General features: G+C 36.6%; 1 protein-coding gene across 1 annotated transcript in view; it reads right to left on the bottom strand.

Annotated features, from left to right (window-relative positions):
• PXDN (peroxidasin) overlaps positions 1–17,198 on the bottom strand; it is an 85,641-nt gene that overhangs the window by 28,083 nt on the left and 40,360 nt on the right. The window contains exons 5-14 of the mRNA XM_068183554.1: positions 14,375–14,446; positions 13,727–13,798; positions 13,043–13,212; positions 11,643–11,760; positions 9,406–9,575; positions 8,229–8,501; positions 6,817–6,933; positions 5,451–5,609; positions 2,290–2,402; positions 1,166–1,322 (exon numbers count right to left, since the gene is read on the bottom strand). Coding sequence (XP_068039655.1) covers positions 1,166–1,322; positions 2,290–2,402; positions 5,451–5,609; positions 6,817–6,933; positions 8,229–8,501; positions 9,406–9,575; positions 11,643–11,760; positions 13,043–13,212; positions 13,727–13,798; positions 14,375–14,446 — 1,421 coding nt within the window. The remainder of the gene's footprint in view (positions 1–1,165; positions 1,323–2,289; positions 2,403–5,450; positions 5,610–6,816; positions 6,934–8,228; positions 8,502–9,405; positions 9,576–11,642; positions 11,761–13,042; positions 13,213–13,726; positions 13,799–14,374; positions 14,447–17,198) is intronic.

The following is a 17,198-nucleotide window of genomic DNA, read 5'->3' as shown; positions in this document are numbered from 1 at the left end:
ATTTTTCAGCACTCCTAGTGAATTGAGAACTAGCTAATCTTTCCTAAACAAAAATGCTTTTTTGCTATGCATCTCCAGAGTAGCCAGATGAACTGATTTTCATAGACTTTCTTTCCTTTCCTACTTCATACATGTAGATATAGGAACCTTATTACTGAATGATTCCTAGCCCTACAATTTTTGTCTCCTGAGTAATCTTTACAGATTAAACAAATAATTTTCATAGAAAAAAGTACAGATTAAAAATCTACTAAAAGCAACCTAAGACAAGTAACATCATAGTTTTATTGATACTATGGCATGCAATACATTAGAAAAATGACTGGCACATCTTTATCAATTTAGTAAATAAAATACAGAACATCCCAAATAGCACTGGGAAGCAATATCCCAATATATTGAAGATATCTTCACACTAATCTTCAAAATACCAAAACAATCACTGTTCTATACTAATTTTTTGATGATACAAAAATATTGTCTTATATTCCCTACTAAGAGACAGATATTATACCATTTTCTTTTATTTTCCATCAAAATTAAACTGAAAAATCAGCTGTTTCAGTCAATAACTCAGAAAAGCTCTGCGGTCAATCTTTGTAAAAAATTTATTTTCTTAGCCTCTTTTGCTGTTTTATTGACATTTATTACATAGTAATAATTGTTGAATATTATTTGCCATTATTAATTTCAAATTATTAGAACAAGATCAAATATTCTCCTTTTCTTTCTGTTTTCTCTTTTCGCTTCTTGAGGTCCGTATGATGTTCCTGAACTGTTTTGCAATAGTTGCAGCCTAATTTTCAATGAAGTGCTGTAAATGTCCCTTTGAAGATGCCAGAAGACATTTGTCAAGTTATTTCTAAAAATTAGACTGGGTATTTGACTAGCAAATTCTAAAAGCTCTAAATAATATCTCAGGAAGAAAGTTGAAAGATTAACTTGAGCCAAAAGCATAGCTGGTTTTGGAGCTTAACACCTAGAGATATTCTTATTACGACATTACCATCTTACTAAAGTATGGGGAAAAAAATCAATCGTGGGAGGAAAATAGCCACATGAATAAAATAATTAATTTAGTATCTTGACAACTTTGTTTCATGTTACATGTTAGACAATTTGGACAAAACTAACAATCCAAGTCATACTGAGTCATGTATCTTACCATTTACACTTAGCACCATACTAACAGAGGAGTATCCTATGGTGTTGCGGGCAACACACTCATAGCGACCTTCATCGGCTGTGCCAACATCGCGAATGGTGAGAAATCCCTCCGGACTAACGTGAAACTTTCCACTCTCGGTTACCTGTACTCCATCCTGCAGGAAAGCGCAAAGTTGACTTATTCAAAACACACTCATTTTCATACATGATTTTTTTGTCATCTTTTTCTCTTCTGCTTTTATTTTTTATATTTCTATTTTGTATGCCAAGTTTACAGTCAGATAGATTTAGATTAGCTTATACAGAATAATCACATGTACCTCTAAATTGTACAGTGTATTTCTTTACTTCTAAAATTACTCATTATTACAAATAAAAGTATTTTAATAGGCTTTCACCATGTATGATCTATGATCAAAAAATAAGATAATACCACTTGAGAACATACATATTTTATTTTTCTCAAAATTAACCAACTGAAATAGATCTCAAGAGCTTTACGTATATCAGTTCTTCATGTGCTATACATTTAGAAGCTATTTAAGGTTCATTAGAGTAAATTTCTAATATTCACTACTTGAAGAGAAGAATATAACCAGAAAAATTGAATATCAATATTAGCAACTCATCAATTCACTGGTAACTCTGCTAATACTCTATAGTTTGATATAGCAATTATTACATCAATGGAAATCAAAGCCACAAAGAGGTTACCAGAAAATTACCAAAGCCTGTCCTGGTTGGTCTCAACCTAGCAGTAGCAAATGGCTCCAGTACAGCATTTCTTATTGTTTTATATCTATAATATCATTGAAAGTGTGAATATTAGTAGGCTATTCCCACGGAACTGTCACTAAATACAGACCTTTTAAGGCATATATTATGAACTTTAGCTGGTCTGCATAATAATTTGCATAACTACATGTGTATATTTATCTATATAAAATTCAGGCTTAGTATCTATATACATGCTCTGTATTAAATACTTACTGATTGGACTTCAGATAATGTTGTTATGTTCACCATAGGAAGCAATAATTTGGCAACGTGCACTTTCAATAATTCATTCTGAAGATATGAAAAGGCCACTGCCTTTCTGCAATAACTGAATATGTTCATTACCTTATTCCATGTAATGACTGGCTCTGGCTCTCCTTGAGCACTGCATGGGATCTGCACGTTTGTGCCAACCTCCACTGTCATGTCACTGGGAACACTGGCAAATACAGGGGTCACTAAAAAAAACAAACGATACACTGATAAAGTATGAAATATAACTTATGCAAAAGACGATCAAAAAATAGGCCAAGCACTCTGTTTTTATCAGTTACTGAACATTTCTTGATCTATTACAGGATTCTATCTGCAGGCTTATAGTTTCTTATAACTTCATTTAGGGATTAAATTCTCCTTGAAGAAACTAGCTTCCCACGGGGTGGATGTATATTCTTTACTGGATAAAAAACTGGCTGCATGGTCAGGCCCAGAGATAGTAGTGAATGGAGTTACATCCAATTGGTGGCCAGTAACAAGTGGTGTTCCCCAGTATTGGGGCCAGCCCTGTTTAATATTTTCATTGATAACCTGGCTGAGGGGATCAAGTGCACCTTAAGCAAGGTCACAGACAACACCAAGTTGGGTGGGAGTGTTGATCTGCTGGAGAGTAGAAAGACTCTACAGAGGGAGCTGGACAGGCTGAATGAATGGGCTGAGGCCAGTTGTATGAGGTACCACAAGGCCAAGGGCCAGGTGCTGTCCTTGGATCACAACAACCCCCTGCAGTGCTGCAGGCTGAGGGCAGAGTGGCTGGAAAGCTGCCCTGTGGAAAAGAACCTGAGGGTGATGGTTGACAGCAGCTGAACATGAGCCAACTGTGCCCAGGTGGCCAAGAAGGCAAATGGCATTCTGGCTTGTATCAGCAATAGTGTGGCCAGCAGGACCAGGGCAGTGTCCCCCTCTACTCAGCACTGGTGACGCCCCAACTCACGTCCTGTGTCCAGCTGTGGGCCCCTCACTACATAAAAGACATTGTGGTGCTGGAGCATGTCCAGAGAAGGGCTGGTAACAAGTGACAGGACAAGATGAACTGCCCCTAAGTTGCACCAGAGGAGGTTTAGATTAGATATAGGGGAAAATTTTTGCATAGAAAGGGTTGTCAAGCACTGGAGCAGACTGTCCAGGGAAGTTGTATAGCCACTGTCCCTGGAAGTGTTCAAAAAATGTGTGGGTATAGCACTTAAGGACATGGTTTAATGGTGAACATGGTGGTAGTGCTACATTGACAGTTGGACATGATGAAAGGTCTTTTCCAAACTTAATGATTCTAGGACCTTATTTCTGATGTCTGCTTCAGGATGATTTTAAAGTACTCTTAAATTCTAACATAATAAGCTAGTAGTTGTCAAAACCACTTAAGTTCCATGAATTTAGAGCTCTGAAAAATATTTCTGTTAATAACTAAACCTGTAAAAATTCATCAGAATGAATTGCATTAACTTTTAATCTTTTTTTTTGTTGTTGTTTTAATTTTTTTAAGTAGTGACAACTGCAATTTCTCTGATGACAAAAGCAAAACCTTCCACAACTCATTCAAGTGAGTCTCTCAGCTTGACTTGCTGAGGCACTGAGTCTTGACAGACCTCCTACCTCCATGACACCTATGAGCCTCAGCCCTTAAAACATCAAAAAATCACCTTAAATTCTAAGGCCGGAGTACACTGTTACCTAAATCCACTGTGAATAAAATTAATGTGTTTTTAAACTCTAATTGTCTTCAAATCCAAACTGATGACTGGCACTCAGATATCATCATAAGAAGCACATATAAAATTATGAAGACATTAAGAATTCTATTTCTGCTGTAACATATACTGCTATACTGATGTCATGATACTGATATTTAGGGGGGAGTGGGAGAGGGTGGAGGGCTGTGCTTTTACAGAAAAATATTTGGTTCCACTGCAGTCATTTATACTACCAACCAAATCTGGCCCTACTGTTAAACTGTACTCAAATGCTTGTAAAGGACGAGAAATCAGTTCAAATAAGGCATCCAGAGGCAGCTGTCCAGGACTGGGAGGTAAGAGAGTCTGGCTCAGTGGATGTGAACTGAGTCATGCCAGCAAACAGACCTGGACCATTAATCTGTGTTTATTAACACTGATTTAACCACAGTGACCAATGACAAAACATTCCTCTGGTGAACTGTCCTTTTGTTAGAAGCCCAAAAGAAAATTTCTCTTCTTGCACAATTGAAAACAGCATTGCAAATATCTGTGGAGAGCTCCAATTTCATGCTATATATTCAGCCTTCAATCTTGTATTTACTATCTTTTGGTGACTAAATTTTGCAACCTGAGCTGCACAAAAATTGTTTTATTAAACTTTACTTGAGTCCAGTGAAATTTAACACAGCTGGAAAATTATAAAACTTTTTTTAAACTGATACTTGTTTTATATAATTTTAATCAACATTTTATATAGCTTAAAAAAGTAATCTCAATTTTGACAATCTTAAACTAAGAAAAATCAATAGAATTTTTTTTTCTGACAAACTTCTAAGCTCATGTGAGCCACTTTTACTAACATACATTCATTTTAAATTAGGTCAGTAAAAAGAAATGCTTTGAATTACATGTTTTATCTCCTTGAATTCAGTTAAACATAAAAGTACTTAAATAAATTATGAATGGTAATATGATTACAATTTATCCTGGAAGTAACTTAGAATTTAATTGAAAAAAAAAAAGCAGAAAAATGGACTTTGGGGTTGGTGTTTTAGGACTTTCTTTTTTGTCAGTTTATTTTCAGTACAAGGAATGACTTTTCTTTGTGAAGTTTGTTCTGTTTCTGTAAAATAGAGTGTTCTGTTTCTGGACACGAAACATTATGTTAATAATACCATTTAATTAACATCATAGAGCCTTATTAAAAACTTAGAGCCTTATTAGAGCCTTATTAGAAACTAGACTTTTCACAAAATAAAATATTTTCCAATGCATAGGAATACTGTCATCCTCAAAGCAAACCTCCACTTCTTACAAAAAAAAAAATAAAGTTAATCAGATAAACCTCTTTCCCAGAAGACAGACTGTTGTAATGGAATGATAGCCTGCACAAATGCTGGTAAGTTTCCAGACTTGTGATTTGTTGGAAATCACCTGGGATCTAAAAGGAGATGTACTCAGAAACAATCACACACAGCACTGTGTATTTTAGTGTAAGCTTAAATAGTTCTCTTTTTTTCTTTTTTTTTTTCCCCAGCAGCTGTCCATGGGCTGTACCTCTAGGCTGTACAGTCAGGTACACAACGATGCGCTGGGATCCAATAATGTTGACAGCCTGGCATTCATACTGCCCCTGGTCATGCAGAGCAACCCTGGAAATCCTCAGCGTTCCGGAGGATAGAACTAAGTGTCTTCTGTCAACAGACAACTGGCCTCCTGAAACACACAACAACATCATTTGCTCTTTATAGCAACAAAGTCCCTTGGTGTCAGAAAACGGGAAGCCCAGGTTTTAAATTTTATAAAACTCTGGAAAATATTAAAGTTTCTTAAAAAAAAAACAAAACCAAAAAAAAAAAAAAAAAAAAAGAGAGAGAAAAAAGTTTACTTGAAAAAGTTTTACTTGAAACCTTTACTTCTAAGAAGATAAACATGAAAAGCAAACACATTATACATATGCACACAATCATCATTCTTCTCGCTTCTCTGTTTGTGGTAGAAATAAATATTTTCATTTAAGGAGAATGCTAAAGCATCCAAATGAGAAGGTATAAAAACACCAACATGTGTTACTGCTCATGTCATATTATTGCCATGTGTGTAAGACACAATTTATCTCATTTGTCTAGGCCTAGATAATCTACAGAAAAATAGACAAGGCCCTGAAAAAAATGTAATATAAGAAAAATGGATATATATCAATGTCTGTACCCTATTCTACGTTTCTGGACATTTTATTTGATTGGAACAATCTAAGTAGAGGGAGAAACAGGAACATTATCAGCATCAAAATGACGAACAATTTGTTTAGTGTCTCCTTTATGTACCATAATTTAGAATTTCCTAAGAGTTATTTAGCCCGCTAGAGTTTTGTCACTTGAATCAAATGGAATTTTTGCACAATATTTCTTCCTGCTGGATTTGGCTTAATGCCTTTAGAGCTATAACTTGATAGAACAGTCAGCAGAGTGCATCCCGTTGTTTCTGTCAATATGCATTAAGTGACAGAGATGCTGGTACAGTTACAGCCTGGACTGTTCTGGTTTCTGAAGAGAGCACATCCCACCTAATTTCAGACCTCCAGCTAATGACAGCCATCTCCACTTCTTCTGCAGTACAACAGCAGTGAAACATACTGCTACATGTAATTTGCCTCATATTTCTTAAACATTTACTATTAGGAACCTGTTATGGATACATATTTTAGTGACTCTTTTTTACTTAATAATGAAAAATGCTTGGGCAGTTATCTCCTGTGGGACACCTTGCCTTTCCCAGCTAAAGGATAAAGAAATGAACTCTGTTTCCTTCAGAGACTGAAACATCTAAACAAATACATGCAGTTCCTTTCAGTAAAGAAGTGATTCCAATATGACTGCTAAACTATCCTGGTAGTTTAAAATTAAGAATGGAACACACTTACCTCCTTTAGTCCAGGCGATAACAGGCTGAGGATAACCTTGTGCTTCACAAGGGAAGTCAACGGTTTGTCCCTCAATCACTGTTTTGTCTTGTGGAGTGACAGTAAACTGAGGTAGAGCTACAGAAGAGCAAACAAAGCCATTTCAAAAAAAAACAACTGAAAAATGCATGACTAAATTACATACTATTTCCTGTGTAAGTTGAAATAGCTCATACTGGTGGGAAAAGAGATGCTAATGGAATTCTTTTATATTGTGACCCCTAAAGAGAAGAGAGTTAAAGTAACCACTTGTGCAAAAGGAACATCTCTCTCACAACCTGGCCCTGATGTCCGTGAAGGCATGTGGGATCTACTGTGACAGATCCCAAATAAGAGGTACAGTAAGACTTGGAGAATCAAACATAGAGTTTTCACTGGGTTGAAAATATTATCTTCTCTTTCTCGCAAAACTTCCTGGTTAAATTCTGAAGAAGAAATAATGTAATCAAAACCTTCCTGAGCTGCCTGTTTTCTTCCATGAAAGCAATGAGTGGAGTGTGGGCCAGGCTCTGCAGTAGCACTATGCACTAACTAACTACTCACTATGTGAGAAGTATTTGTTCAGCTCTCAAAACAAAATTATCCACTGGTAATAAATGAACACCACACAGACAAGTTTTTTTGTATAGCTTTAGAACTCATTAAAAAGGCATTTGCAATCTTAACTGTTTGCCAGCTAAAGATTTTAACATGAGAACAGAAGCAAACAAATTTAAAGGTTAATTAAAGAATTTTGGAAATAAAATCTCCAGCATGAAAGTGTTTGCAAAGACTATTATCTTTATACAGAGGAGACTTCTGATAGTTGATCTCAAATATTTTATAATCACACTATTGACATAGAATATCAAAATTTTTGTAATCACAAGTTAGAGTACTTCGACTTCTGCTTTGCAGAAAAGCTGTCTAATGCCTCAGCTGGCAGAATGATAGTTTCTATAAAATTCAGCAGAAAATGTTTCCACATTCAATGAAGTGTCTACAAAAGAAAAATGGCACAGATCTGTATTCAAAACTTCATTTCTAGTTCTCCAGGCACAAATTCAAATTATAACAGGCGTTGCTGCCTGTTACAGAAAATATTTAATCATTCAAAAATTTGACACTGCTTGTTTGTTCCTCCATGCAAACAAAACATAAGAAGTTAACATGTTAAAACATTAAACTTCTGATAATAATCAATGATATGTAATTTTCAAGGAAATAATATATAAACAAATTCTGTGTGAAGTGAATAGCAACTTCTCTATGGACTACAATAGTGCCATTAGAAGTAAAAATTTATGTTCTTAGTTTGGCTCTGTCAACTCAGAAGAAAAGACAAACCCACACAATTTCAAGTAATATGTCTCTCCCAGTTTAACATTATTTACCTTGAACTATGATGTATGCAGTCGCATGGATGTTATCTACGGTGTTAGTTGCAAAACAGGTGTACTCGCCACTGTCCTCCTGCTTTACATTTTGTATGTAAAGTCCTCCTGACGGAGTTATTGTGACACGAGGGTCATTTGGTAGAGGGGTTCTGTCGCCTTTGGTCCAGGTAATTCGTGGCTGAGGGTGCCCAGTTGCACTGCACTCCAAGGTAACACTCTCTCCAACCAGCACTTCGGTATTTTGTGGGTGAATCACAAAACTTGGCCTGGCTGTGAGAAAACAGCAATGCCTAAATGCAGCTTTTAGCTTGCACAGTTCTAATTTAGACAAATATAGCCTAACACTGGGGACACCTGGGGGTTTAATAAACCTCTGATCATAATCAACATACCTCTAATCTTTGTGCAAACTCTGCCTTACTGTAAGTCTAATCTAACTGCAGATATCAACAGATAAAAACTAAAGCTCTTAATTGCTCTGAAGTTTCTTTTCTCAACTCCCATTAAAACAATTTTCAAACATTTTGCTCTCCTATGCTGATCTTTAAAAAGTCTCTTCAGAGGCATGGACATTGAGACCCAAAACACAGAGTAAAAACTGCTGTAAGTGCACAAAAGCCAAAACTGATTAAGCTACATTTTAAGTAACTTTTCTCAAGTACATGAGTAATATGCAGTGACATTTTAAGTTTACCTGATGCTGTGTGTCAAAACAAAATGTTCTCACAGCAAAGACTGTGTTTTAAAAACATTACAGTCCTGGACAGGAATTTAGTCCTTACAAACATGAGGCCTTGGCTAGACAGAGCTAAAAGGTTCTTGAGCAAGGATGGCTGCACAGAGTGTGCCGAAGTTTCCCTAAGTGGCCTGCTCAGCAGCTTGTGGTTTTCAGTATCCAGAGAGATACTGCATTGAGAAATGTTGCCATGCAAACCTCTTTTCCTAACCATTCTACAGCCTGCAAGACTATTATAAAAATTGCATACAATAATAAACATATTAATTAACTGGCTGAGTTGTATTTTTGTTCTAGGGATATTATAGCTTCATGGTCTTAATATGCCCAAGCCCAACAAATCTACATATCAAGCACCAAAGCATTTTATTTTTTAACAATCTTATTATCAAAACAACTCTCACTCTGAATGCAAAATTCAGACTTAATGTTCTTTACCTGGTGACTCAAAGTATCTAAGTGTAACTTCCTGAGTTTTCACCTCTCCAGCCACATTTTTTGCCATGCATTGATAAATGCCTTGGTCTGTTTCTTTAGTATTCTGGATCATCAACGTGCCATCATCTAGCAAGTTTAGACGGGAATCTTCTTTCATACTGAGCTCATTACTGAGAAGAAAAGGATCTGCTAGAGTTAAACCTTTAAATCACAAGTGCAGAAAACTGCCAAATAATAAAACCCAGGAGATAAATTACCCAAAATAACTTGTGGGAAAAAAAGAAGTTTTACTTTGTTAAAAATAATGGAACTTTACATTTTCTCCTAAAGAGAAGAAGAGGAAAAACAAATCATGAAACTATTTTGCTAATGCAAGTAATGCATCTTCAAAATGAAAAGTTCAAATAATTTTATGAGGAAAACCTTACAGGGAAAAAAACAGTGAACAAATACACAAACCTGGTCTTTAAAATGCTGTTCTAGTTGGCAAAATAATTAAAACCGTTTCCACTGGAAGTATGTCATACAAGTTCAATATTCAAGATAACTTCTGCTAGGAGAGAGATTAGTTGCTTTAAAACCATCTTTGTGCCAACCTCTGCCTGGACAGTTCAAGGAGCACTAATGAAGCTGATTGTATTTTGTACTGGTTTAAAATATAAATTAAGGTCAGGTCTTCAGGTTAGGTCATGAATGAGTTTCTGTGATGTAACCTAAGAAGGTTTAAGGGGTTTTATTACAGGAACTGTTTCTCAGTCCACCCTTCACTACACGATGAAGAAAGCACAGAGGAGGGATGACATCACACATGTACAAAACGCAGCCTACTAATCTATTCAACATACTGCTCAACAGGTTGATGGCTTTTGACTGAAATCTTGCCATATTCAACTACCTTGCAAACAGCTTTGCTCTCATTCATGCAGCCAGGAAACGAGCCAGAGTCAATAATCCCTCACCCCAAGATCAAGTTTCTTCTTAAAACTCATATGTGTATTCTGAATCTGATTTTTTTGTGTATTATAAATACTTGAGCCAGAGAAAATTTTGAAAAAATAATTATACCATTTGAGTTCAAGGCTCTATTCTTGACATACTCCATAAATACCTTTGCTGCACGTGGGGTCCTCACTGACATCAGCAGAAAGATATAGAACCAGGACTCTAAACCATGCCAATTCATCAGCAACTGACAAACTAAAATGCTTTATAGAAACTGTAAGGGAATTTATGTCCAGGTCAGGTTTGTATAAGAGTGTTATTAATCCTAAGTCTGATTTGCTGATGGTAAACTCACAGTTCACGTGTCCATTGTAGGTTCACACCAGTTTAAGGGGGTGACGCGCTGGCACAAGGCTGATTCAGCTGTGCTGTGCTGTGCCCAGTGCAGCTGGAGGGAGCCAAGCTCTGGGCACAGCCTGAGCAGCCACTCTGCAGCAGGCTGGCCCTTGGGCTGTTTAAAGAAAGTCATCCTTTATAGAATCTTCCCCCATCTTCTAAGCGGTGAGGGAAAGAGATGCAGTAGGTTGCCCAGACAACTTGTGCTATCTCCACACCTAGAGGCTTTTAAGAGCCATCTGGATAAAGCAACCTGGTATAATACTGCTTTGAGCAGAAGGCTGCACTGGAGACCTCCTCCAACCTTGGAGACCTCCTCCAACCTGAATTACACTACAGTCTTATGATATAAAGACTTGTCTGCCCTCCATGTACTGGCCTGAGGAGGCTGGAAACAGATGTCTCTCTCGTCTCCTGGGACAGAGCTCAATCTTATCTCTGAGAAGCTAGGTCTCCAGAAAGAGTTCTCTGAAACTTTAATTGTATCTAGCTGGAGTCCTTAAAAAAGTATCTTTTGCTCCACCCCAAAACATATGCAAATGCTACGTGATTCACAGACTGTATATACAACATGTCCACAGTGGATTGCCTGGTACTTATATATAAATGATTTAGTATTACAGGTGTGAGCAGCTTTGCAGGTATATCACAGCTGAACATCTGACAAATAGTACTAGAGTAACAATACTTTCTAGTTACCAGCTCTTAAATGTTTAAAATTATTAATAAAAGAGCTATGGGCCACAATTACTTCATATGCTTATTTTAATTAAAGCATGTTTTTGCTGTAACTGTTGCATATATTACCATATACAGCACATGGACATGCACCCAGAAATGTACACACACACAGACAAATGCAATTGCATCAAGTTTCTCTTTTCCTCTTTCAAACTTACTTGTTTCGAAGCCAGATAATTTCTGGTTTAGGATTGCCTTCAGCCCTGCAAGTGAAGTACACTGTATTCCCTGAGGTAACATCCACATCCTGAGGCTCTGATGTAATTCTTGGCCTCTCTGTATCAACAGTAAAACATACAAGGAACTCTTACTTATTTTAAAACTACTAAAAACTGGTAAATAAAAATATTTCCACACATCTTGTAAAAAATATTTTTCACAAATGTTTTGACTTAAAATATGTATATGCTTAGTCAGGATTAAATGTACTTTTCCCTGTGCAAAAGTGACTGTGGCATTTCTGACCTCCTCCATTGTTCCTTAGGACCTTTCAGCAGACTGGAAATAGATTGTGCAAATTTATATCAGGTTCTAAAGCAGCTGTTTTATTTATTTGAACAGAGATTCAAATTGCCTATGAAGGAAAAACTTTAAAGCAGCAAGTACAAATGCCATTCAAAATAACTTCCTCTAGATAAGTATCAGTGCCTAACCTGCCTCACAGAATAATTTGTACAGCTTGCTTCCTGCAGTTTCCATATTCAGGCTCCTTAGATGTGCAAAGAGCTGGTAGGATGCCTTGTGCATTATTCTTGCACCAAATTCCCTTTGTACTATCTTTTTCAAGAACCTTGTAGATGCTTATGGTCGTAGTTCTCTTGATCCGAATTATATCCACCACATAACCAAAAGGACAATTTACTTATTTTATACCTTGGCTTCTTTATGTGAGTGGGCAGGCAAATGCCCATAGCTTAATGAGAAATCTGCATTTTGATTTCAGAACACAAGAGGTGCTGGGCCAAGTCACAGGGCGCCCATGGGGCCAAGCTAAGACACTTGTCCATTAATCCTCAGTGACAAAGGATTCCAGTGTCTGTGTGGGGCACTCCTATTAATTACAGCTGAGTAAAAAAAAAATTCAGTGGCCCAACCCCAATTCCTACATCAACAAAAATTTTAAAGGTCAGAACTGTGTCATCAGGGGCAATTCAGTAGAGCCTCTTTCTTTTCTTTCCCTCATACAGAAGGGAATAAACAACAATAATATTAATGCAACACCATAGACCCTAGCTGACAATCCTGTTATGATCAGAACTGAAATATAAAAGGGAAAAATAAACTCCTTCAGGATAATCACTTTTCATTCTTCAAGGGGAAATTTCAAACATGGCTATATTTGTTTCATTAAAGATAGGCTGAAGGGTAAAAGCAATCAGTCCTGTCAGAAGGACACAAAACCAGAAGAGGAACACAAAGAGATTTCTAGAAATAACCAATATTAACCAGAGGTGGTCAGTGTTAACAAACAGAACAATCAATTCTAACTCCCCCAAAAAACACAGTTTAGGTACACGCAACCCATTAAAAACAAGCCATCAGGAAATGGCAAACCCACCACAGTTCAATTCTTCTGGTGTTATCGTGGCCACCGATCTTCCCTGGATCCTCCGTGGATACTCACAGGTAGCTGCTGCCTGAGCGTTACCCGACTCCGCGTACGTCTTCAGCAGCTCCGCCAGCCACAGGATCTCACAGTCGCAGTGGAGAGCGTTCGAGTCCAAACGCCTGCACAAAACAAGGAGCAGCCAGAGCTCTGTTAGCAAGCCTCAGCCAGTGTGCTAGGATCAGCAGGGTTCTGTAAATGGAGCAATGCCTTTATCTGTTAATACACACAACAGCCAACATGCAATACAGGTGATGGTTACATGCTTATAGGCATTCTGGTAGTTTTTATTAGAAGAATGTGTGTTATTTCTACTGCCCAAAGCACAATCTATATATACTATTTTATCTATAAAACAATGATCACAAATAATCCCAATACAGGAAATAAACTTAAGACTTTCAGTAACTAAAGAAAATAGATACAGAACAATGTTCTCAATCTATGCACATAAACAACTGAAGCACAGTTAAGAAAAAATATTAATATTTCATAAATATTTAATCTATTAACTAAAAATTAATATTTAAATACTTTAAAAGGCATTTGCAAGGAAGATAAATATTGCAAGAGAAGATAAAGTCTAATTGGGTTATTTAAGATTTGATAAGTTCAATAATAATTCAATTTACTTACAGTCTTTTCATAGATTCTAAGTGACTAAATGTTCCAGGAATCAAATGAGCTATTCTGTTGTTATGCAAAAACCTGTTAAAAATACAGAAATATTAATGTAATAATTCAGATTTTGTGATGCATTCATTTCATTTACATATTTCTGGAAGGTCTTCAAGAGAAAGTAATCTAAGAAAATTTAAGAAAAATAATTGAACCTGTTCAGCAACTCAATGTCTGCTATTTTTTATGCAGCCCCCAAGGTGTACTTGGGTACATCCATGTGGGGAAAAAGAAGCCATAAGTAACTACAAGGAAGGGAGTTCATAAGCATTCAAATTAGAAATTTTAAAAAAAGGTCTTAAAAAAATAGTCTAGTTCTTCATTCATAACATTTATTTTAGGCCAAACATTGATCACAGATCTTTGGAAAATATTTTAGCAAAAGAAAAATAAACCACAGGCAATGCTCAGTTCTGCATCCCTCTAAGGTCAGCCTCACCAAAGTATTCTTGGAAAGACTATGTAGTAGTTACAGTAAAAAAAATTGGCTTAAAAACAATTTATGGCAATGGTAAAAATATTATTTTTTAGTTTCAAATGCTTGATTTAATTCAAATAAGGAAGCAAGCTGTCTTCTGAATCTTACCCCAAGAAAAACAAACTTACAGCCTTTCAAGTTTTGGAAGATGAGTGAAGGATTCAGGTTCCAACGTTTCTATTTGATTAAAGTGCAGATACCTGAAAATATGTTAAATAAAAAGAAAAATACTGAAATAATTTTCTTAATTGGTGAAATATTTTAAAGAATTCATTGTTTCCATACTGTTTACAGATCTAAATGGTCACAATGATGTAGCAGCTTTTTTCTGTTACCATATGAATCTCATACTTGAATCTAAGAAATAAAAGACATGACAAACAAAGATGTGTGTGTACATACATAAGCAAAAAACCCCAAACACTGCTTTGGAGATTTTGGAGATAATACTTTGAACACTATTTTGCCAAGTCTGATGTTCATTTTATGCATGCTTGAAACAATGTATCAAAAAATATTTTTATAGGAAAAATGTTAAGAGGCTATTTAGAAAACATTTACAGTTTCCAGCACAATAACATTTTTCGTGGCCAAATGTTTTAATTTCCATGAGTAAAAAATTCAAAAGATGCTGAGAAATCATCTTCTCTAGTCCATGAACACTGGCATTTAAAGCTGTGAGTGTTCTCAAAACCAAATTTGTAATATAAACCCAAGTTTGACTAATTTGACTTTAGATAAAGGGCTTCCTAACAATCGGTGCTGTTTGATGCTCTTTTGATGCTTATGCAAGCTATTAACATTACACAACAATAAATCTACACAGCTGTTAATGCTGTAAAATTGAGAAAGTTAACATAACAAGACAATTAACCAGATTGTTAACCTGTAACTATTGTGAAAATGGACTGCAAAGGCAGGATCATTCCAGCATCTACTATTTTGTGGAATACCCCTGTACCTTGCAGATGAGAAAACAAGATGTAATAGATAAGACTGGCACAAGAAGCTGTGAAAATTATTTATAGACTTTGGATCTTGATTATATCCAAATGTGTTCAAAACTTTTTAAGTTTCCTATTTGACCTCTGACAAACTCAGGAACCTTGGGAGAATGTGTATAAACAGAAATCACTGTAGTCTGAAGAACAAAAAAGGCTGTCATTTAAAAACAGTGAGAAGAACTCCAAGCTCAGTATCTCCTGAAACATCAATCCCTCAGCATGACAAGGACAAGGACGTGGGGATTCACCCATGCTGAGCCAGATGGTGGCTGCACAGAGAGAAAAGCAGGAGAAGCAGCGATTCCGGCCAAGCCCTTGCAGGGAGCCCTGGAAGGCGCGTGCAGGGGGAAGCCAGGCACGTGCCTGGCAGCCTCCCAGGACAAGCGCGAGCCAGTGAGCGATGCCAGGGAGCAGTGAATGGGGACCACAGAAAAAGCCAATAAATCAGCACGGGCGTGATCAAGCACATCGGAGTGTCAAGCCTGCCTACTGCCAGTGCAACGCGTGGCCACAGAGTATCTTGAGCACAGAGTATGGTCTTGTTAGCACGAAGAACCAAGAACTGCATCACCCTGCTGGAACTGCCAGTTTTCATCTCCCCTTTAAAAATACAGGGTGATTTCTTCTAAATTAAAAAGACAGATCTCAAAGGCAGAAATTTCCTGCAAGGTTCATTCCATTTGCCAGCAGACAGAAGAGAGACCTCGGTGAGGAAGGACTGGCAGGACAAGGACTGGGCATGGCCCAGGCATGAGGTGGGCAGGCACTGCTTGCCAGGAGCCAGGACTCTGCTCATCCACCTTCCAGGATCAGCAGCATACGGGCAAGGCAAGGTGGGGATCAATGAAGAAGGACAAAGGGAAAAACCAGACACAACTAGAGGGTTTGTTATCTCTGAAGCAGCTTTCATTTTGGAAAAAAAATTACTAACACTACTTCTTTTGCAGGCAGCAGTGATTTTTTCCTTTTTAACTTCCTTAATTCTTCTTGCGTTTTTATGCCTCATGAGCACCTTGCAAACACATCTCTTTATATTCCAAATAAATTAATCTCTTGTATTTCTTCAGCATTGACAAGGCAAGATTTGTATGCACTTCTTATTGGAACAAAAAATAACATTGGTAAAAGCAGACACATTTAGGCATGCAACCCCTTCTTCAGCACCACAAATCAGGGTGAAATTAGAATGAGAGAAAAACAGAGAATACCTCTCTCAGATAGTTTAAGCAGTATATACATTTCAAAACTCAAAGCAGCAGCCCATAATGGTTGTTTAGTACTCAGGACTATTAGAATTACAGATGTAATCAATATGTACCTGAAAAGTCACCTTGGTTTTCCAAACAAATTAAAAACAAAATTCTGTTATAAACCTTGCCTTGTTTACAAGCTCACACCATTGCAGATACAATAATTCAGGTGCTGAAGAACATTTTAACAGCTAACTTTACCTCATCAGTTATCACACTAAAGCAGCTCAAAAAAATCAAATAATGAAGTCCAGCTGGAAAATACTCTTAACTGCTTCACAGTAGTTGGGCTACACAAGTTAGTTGGGTTTTGCAGGTCTTAAAATTATGACCTAAAGTAGTCCTGAGCAACTTATCATGCAATTTATTAATAGAACAAGGTGTTAAATATCTGGCCAAAATAATTTGTAATTCAAAATAAATAGATGCAGAAACCAGATTGCATTCTAAGTCTACAATAAAGAGAATAAAAAATCCTTGGCATTATGGCCTACACATTAATCCTGTTTTATAACTTAGGTTTATCACTTCTATTATTTTCTTCTATGTACGACATAAAGGTTTGTAAAGGTATATTTTAAGATTTTAATTATTATGGTAAATTCCTGGATTTAAAATTCAATTTAAAGGTAACCATATTCAGAAAATAATCTCACCCCAGCATATCTTTATAAGCATCTTTTATGTTCAGAGTACAA

This window comes from Anomalospiza imberbis, chromosome 3 (genome assembly GCF_031753505.1).
Source record: "Anomalospiza imberbis isolate Cuckoo-Finch-1a 21T00152 chromosome 3, ASM3175350v1, whole genome shotgun sequence".
NCBI lineage: Eukaryota > Metazoa > Chordata > Aves > Passeriformes > Viduidae > Anomalospiza > Anomalospiza imberbis.
Note: the sequence above shows the minus strand (reverse complement) of the source record. Positions and strands in the feature narration are given on the sequence as shown.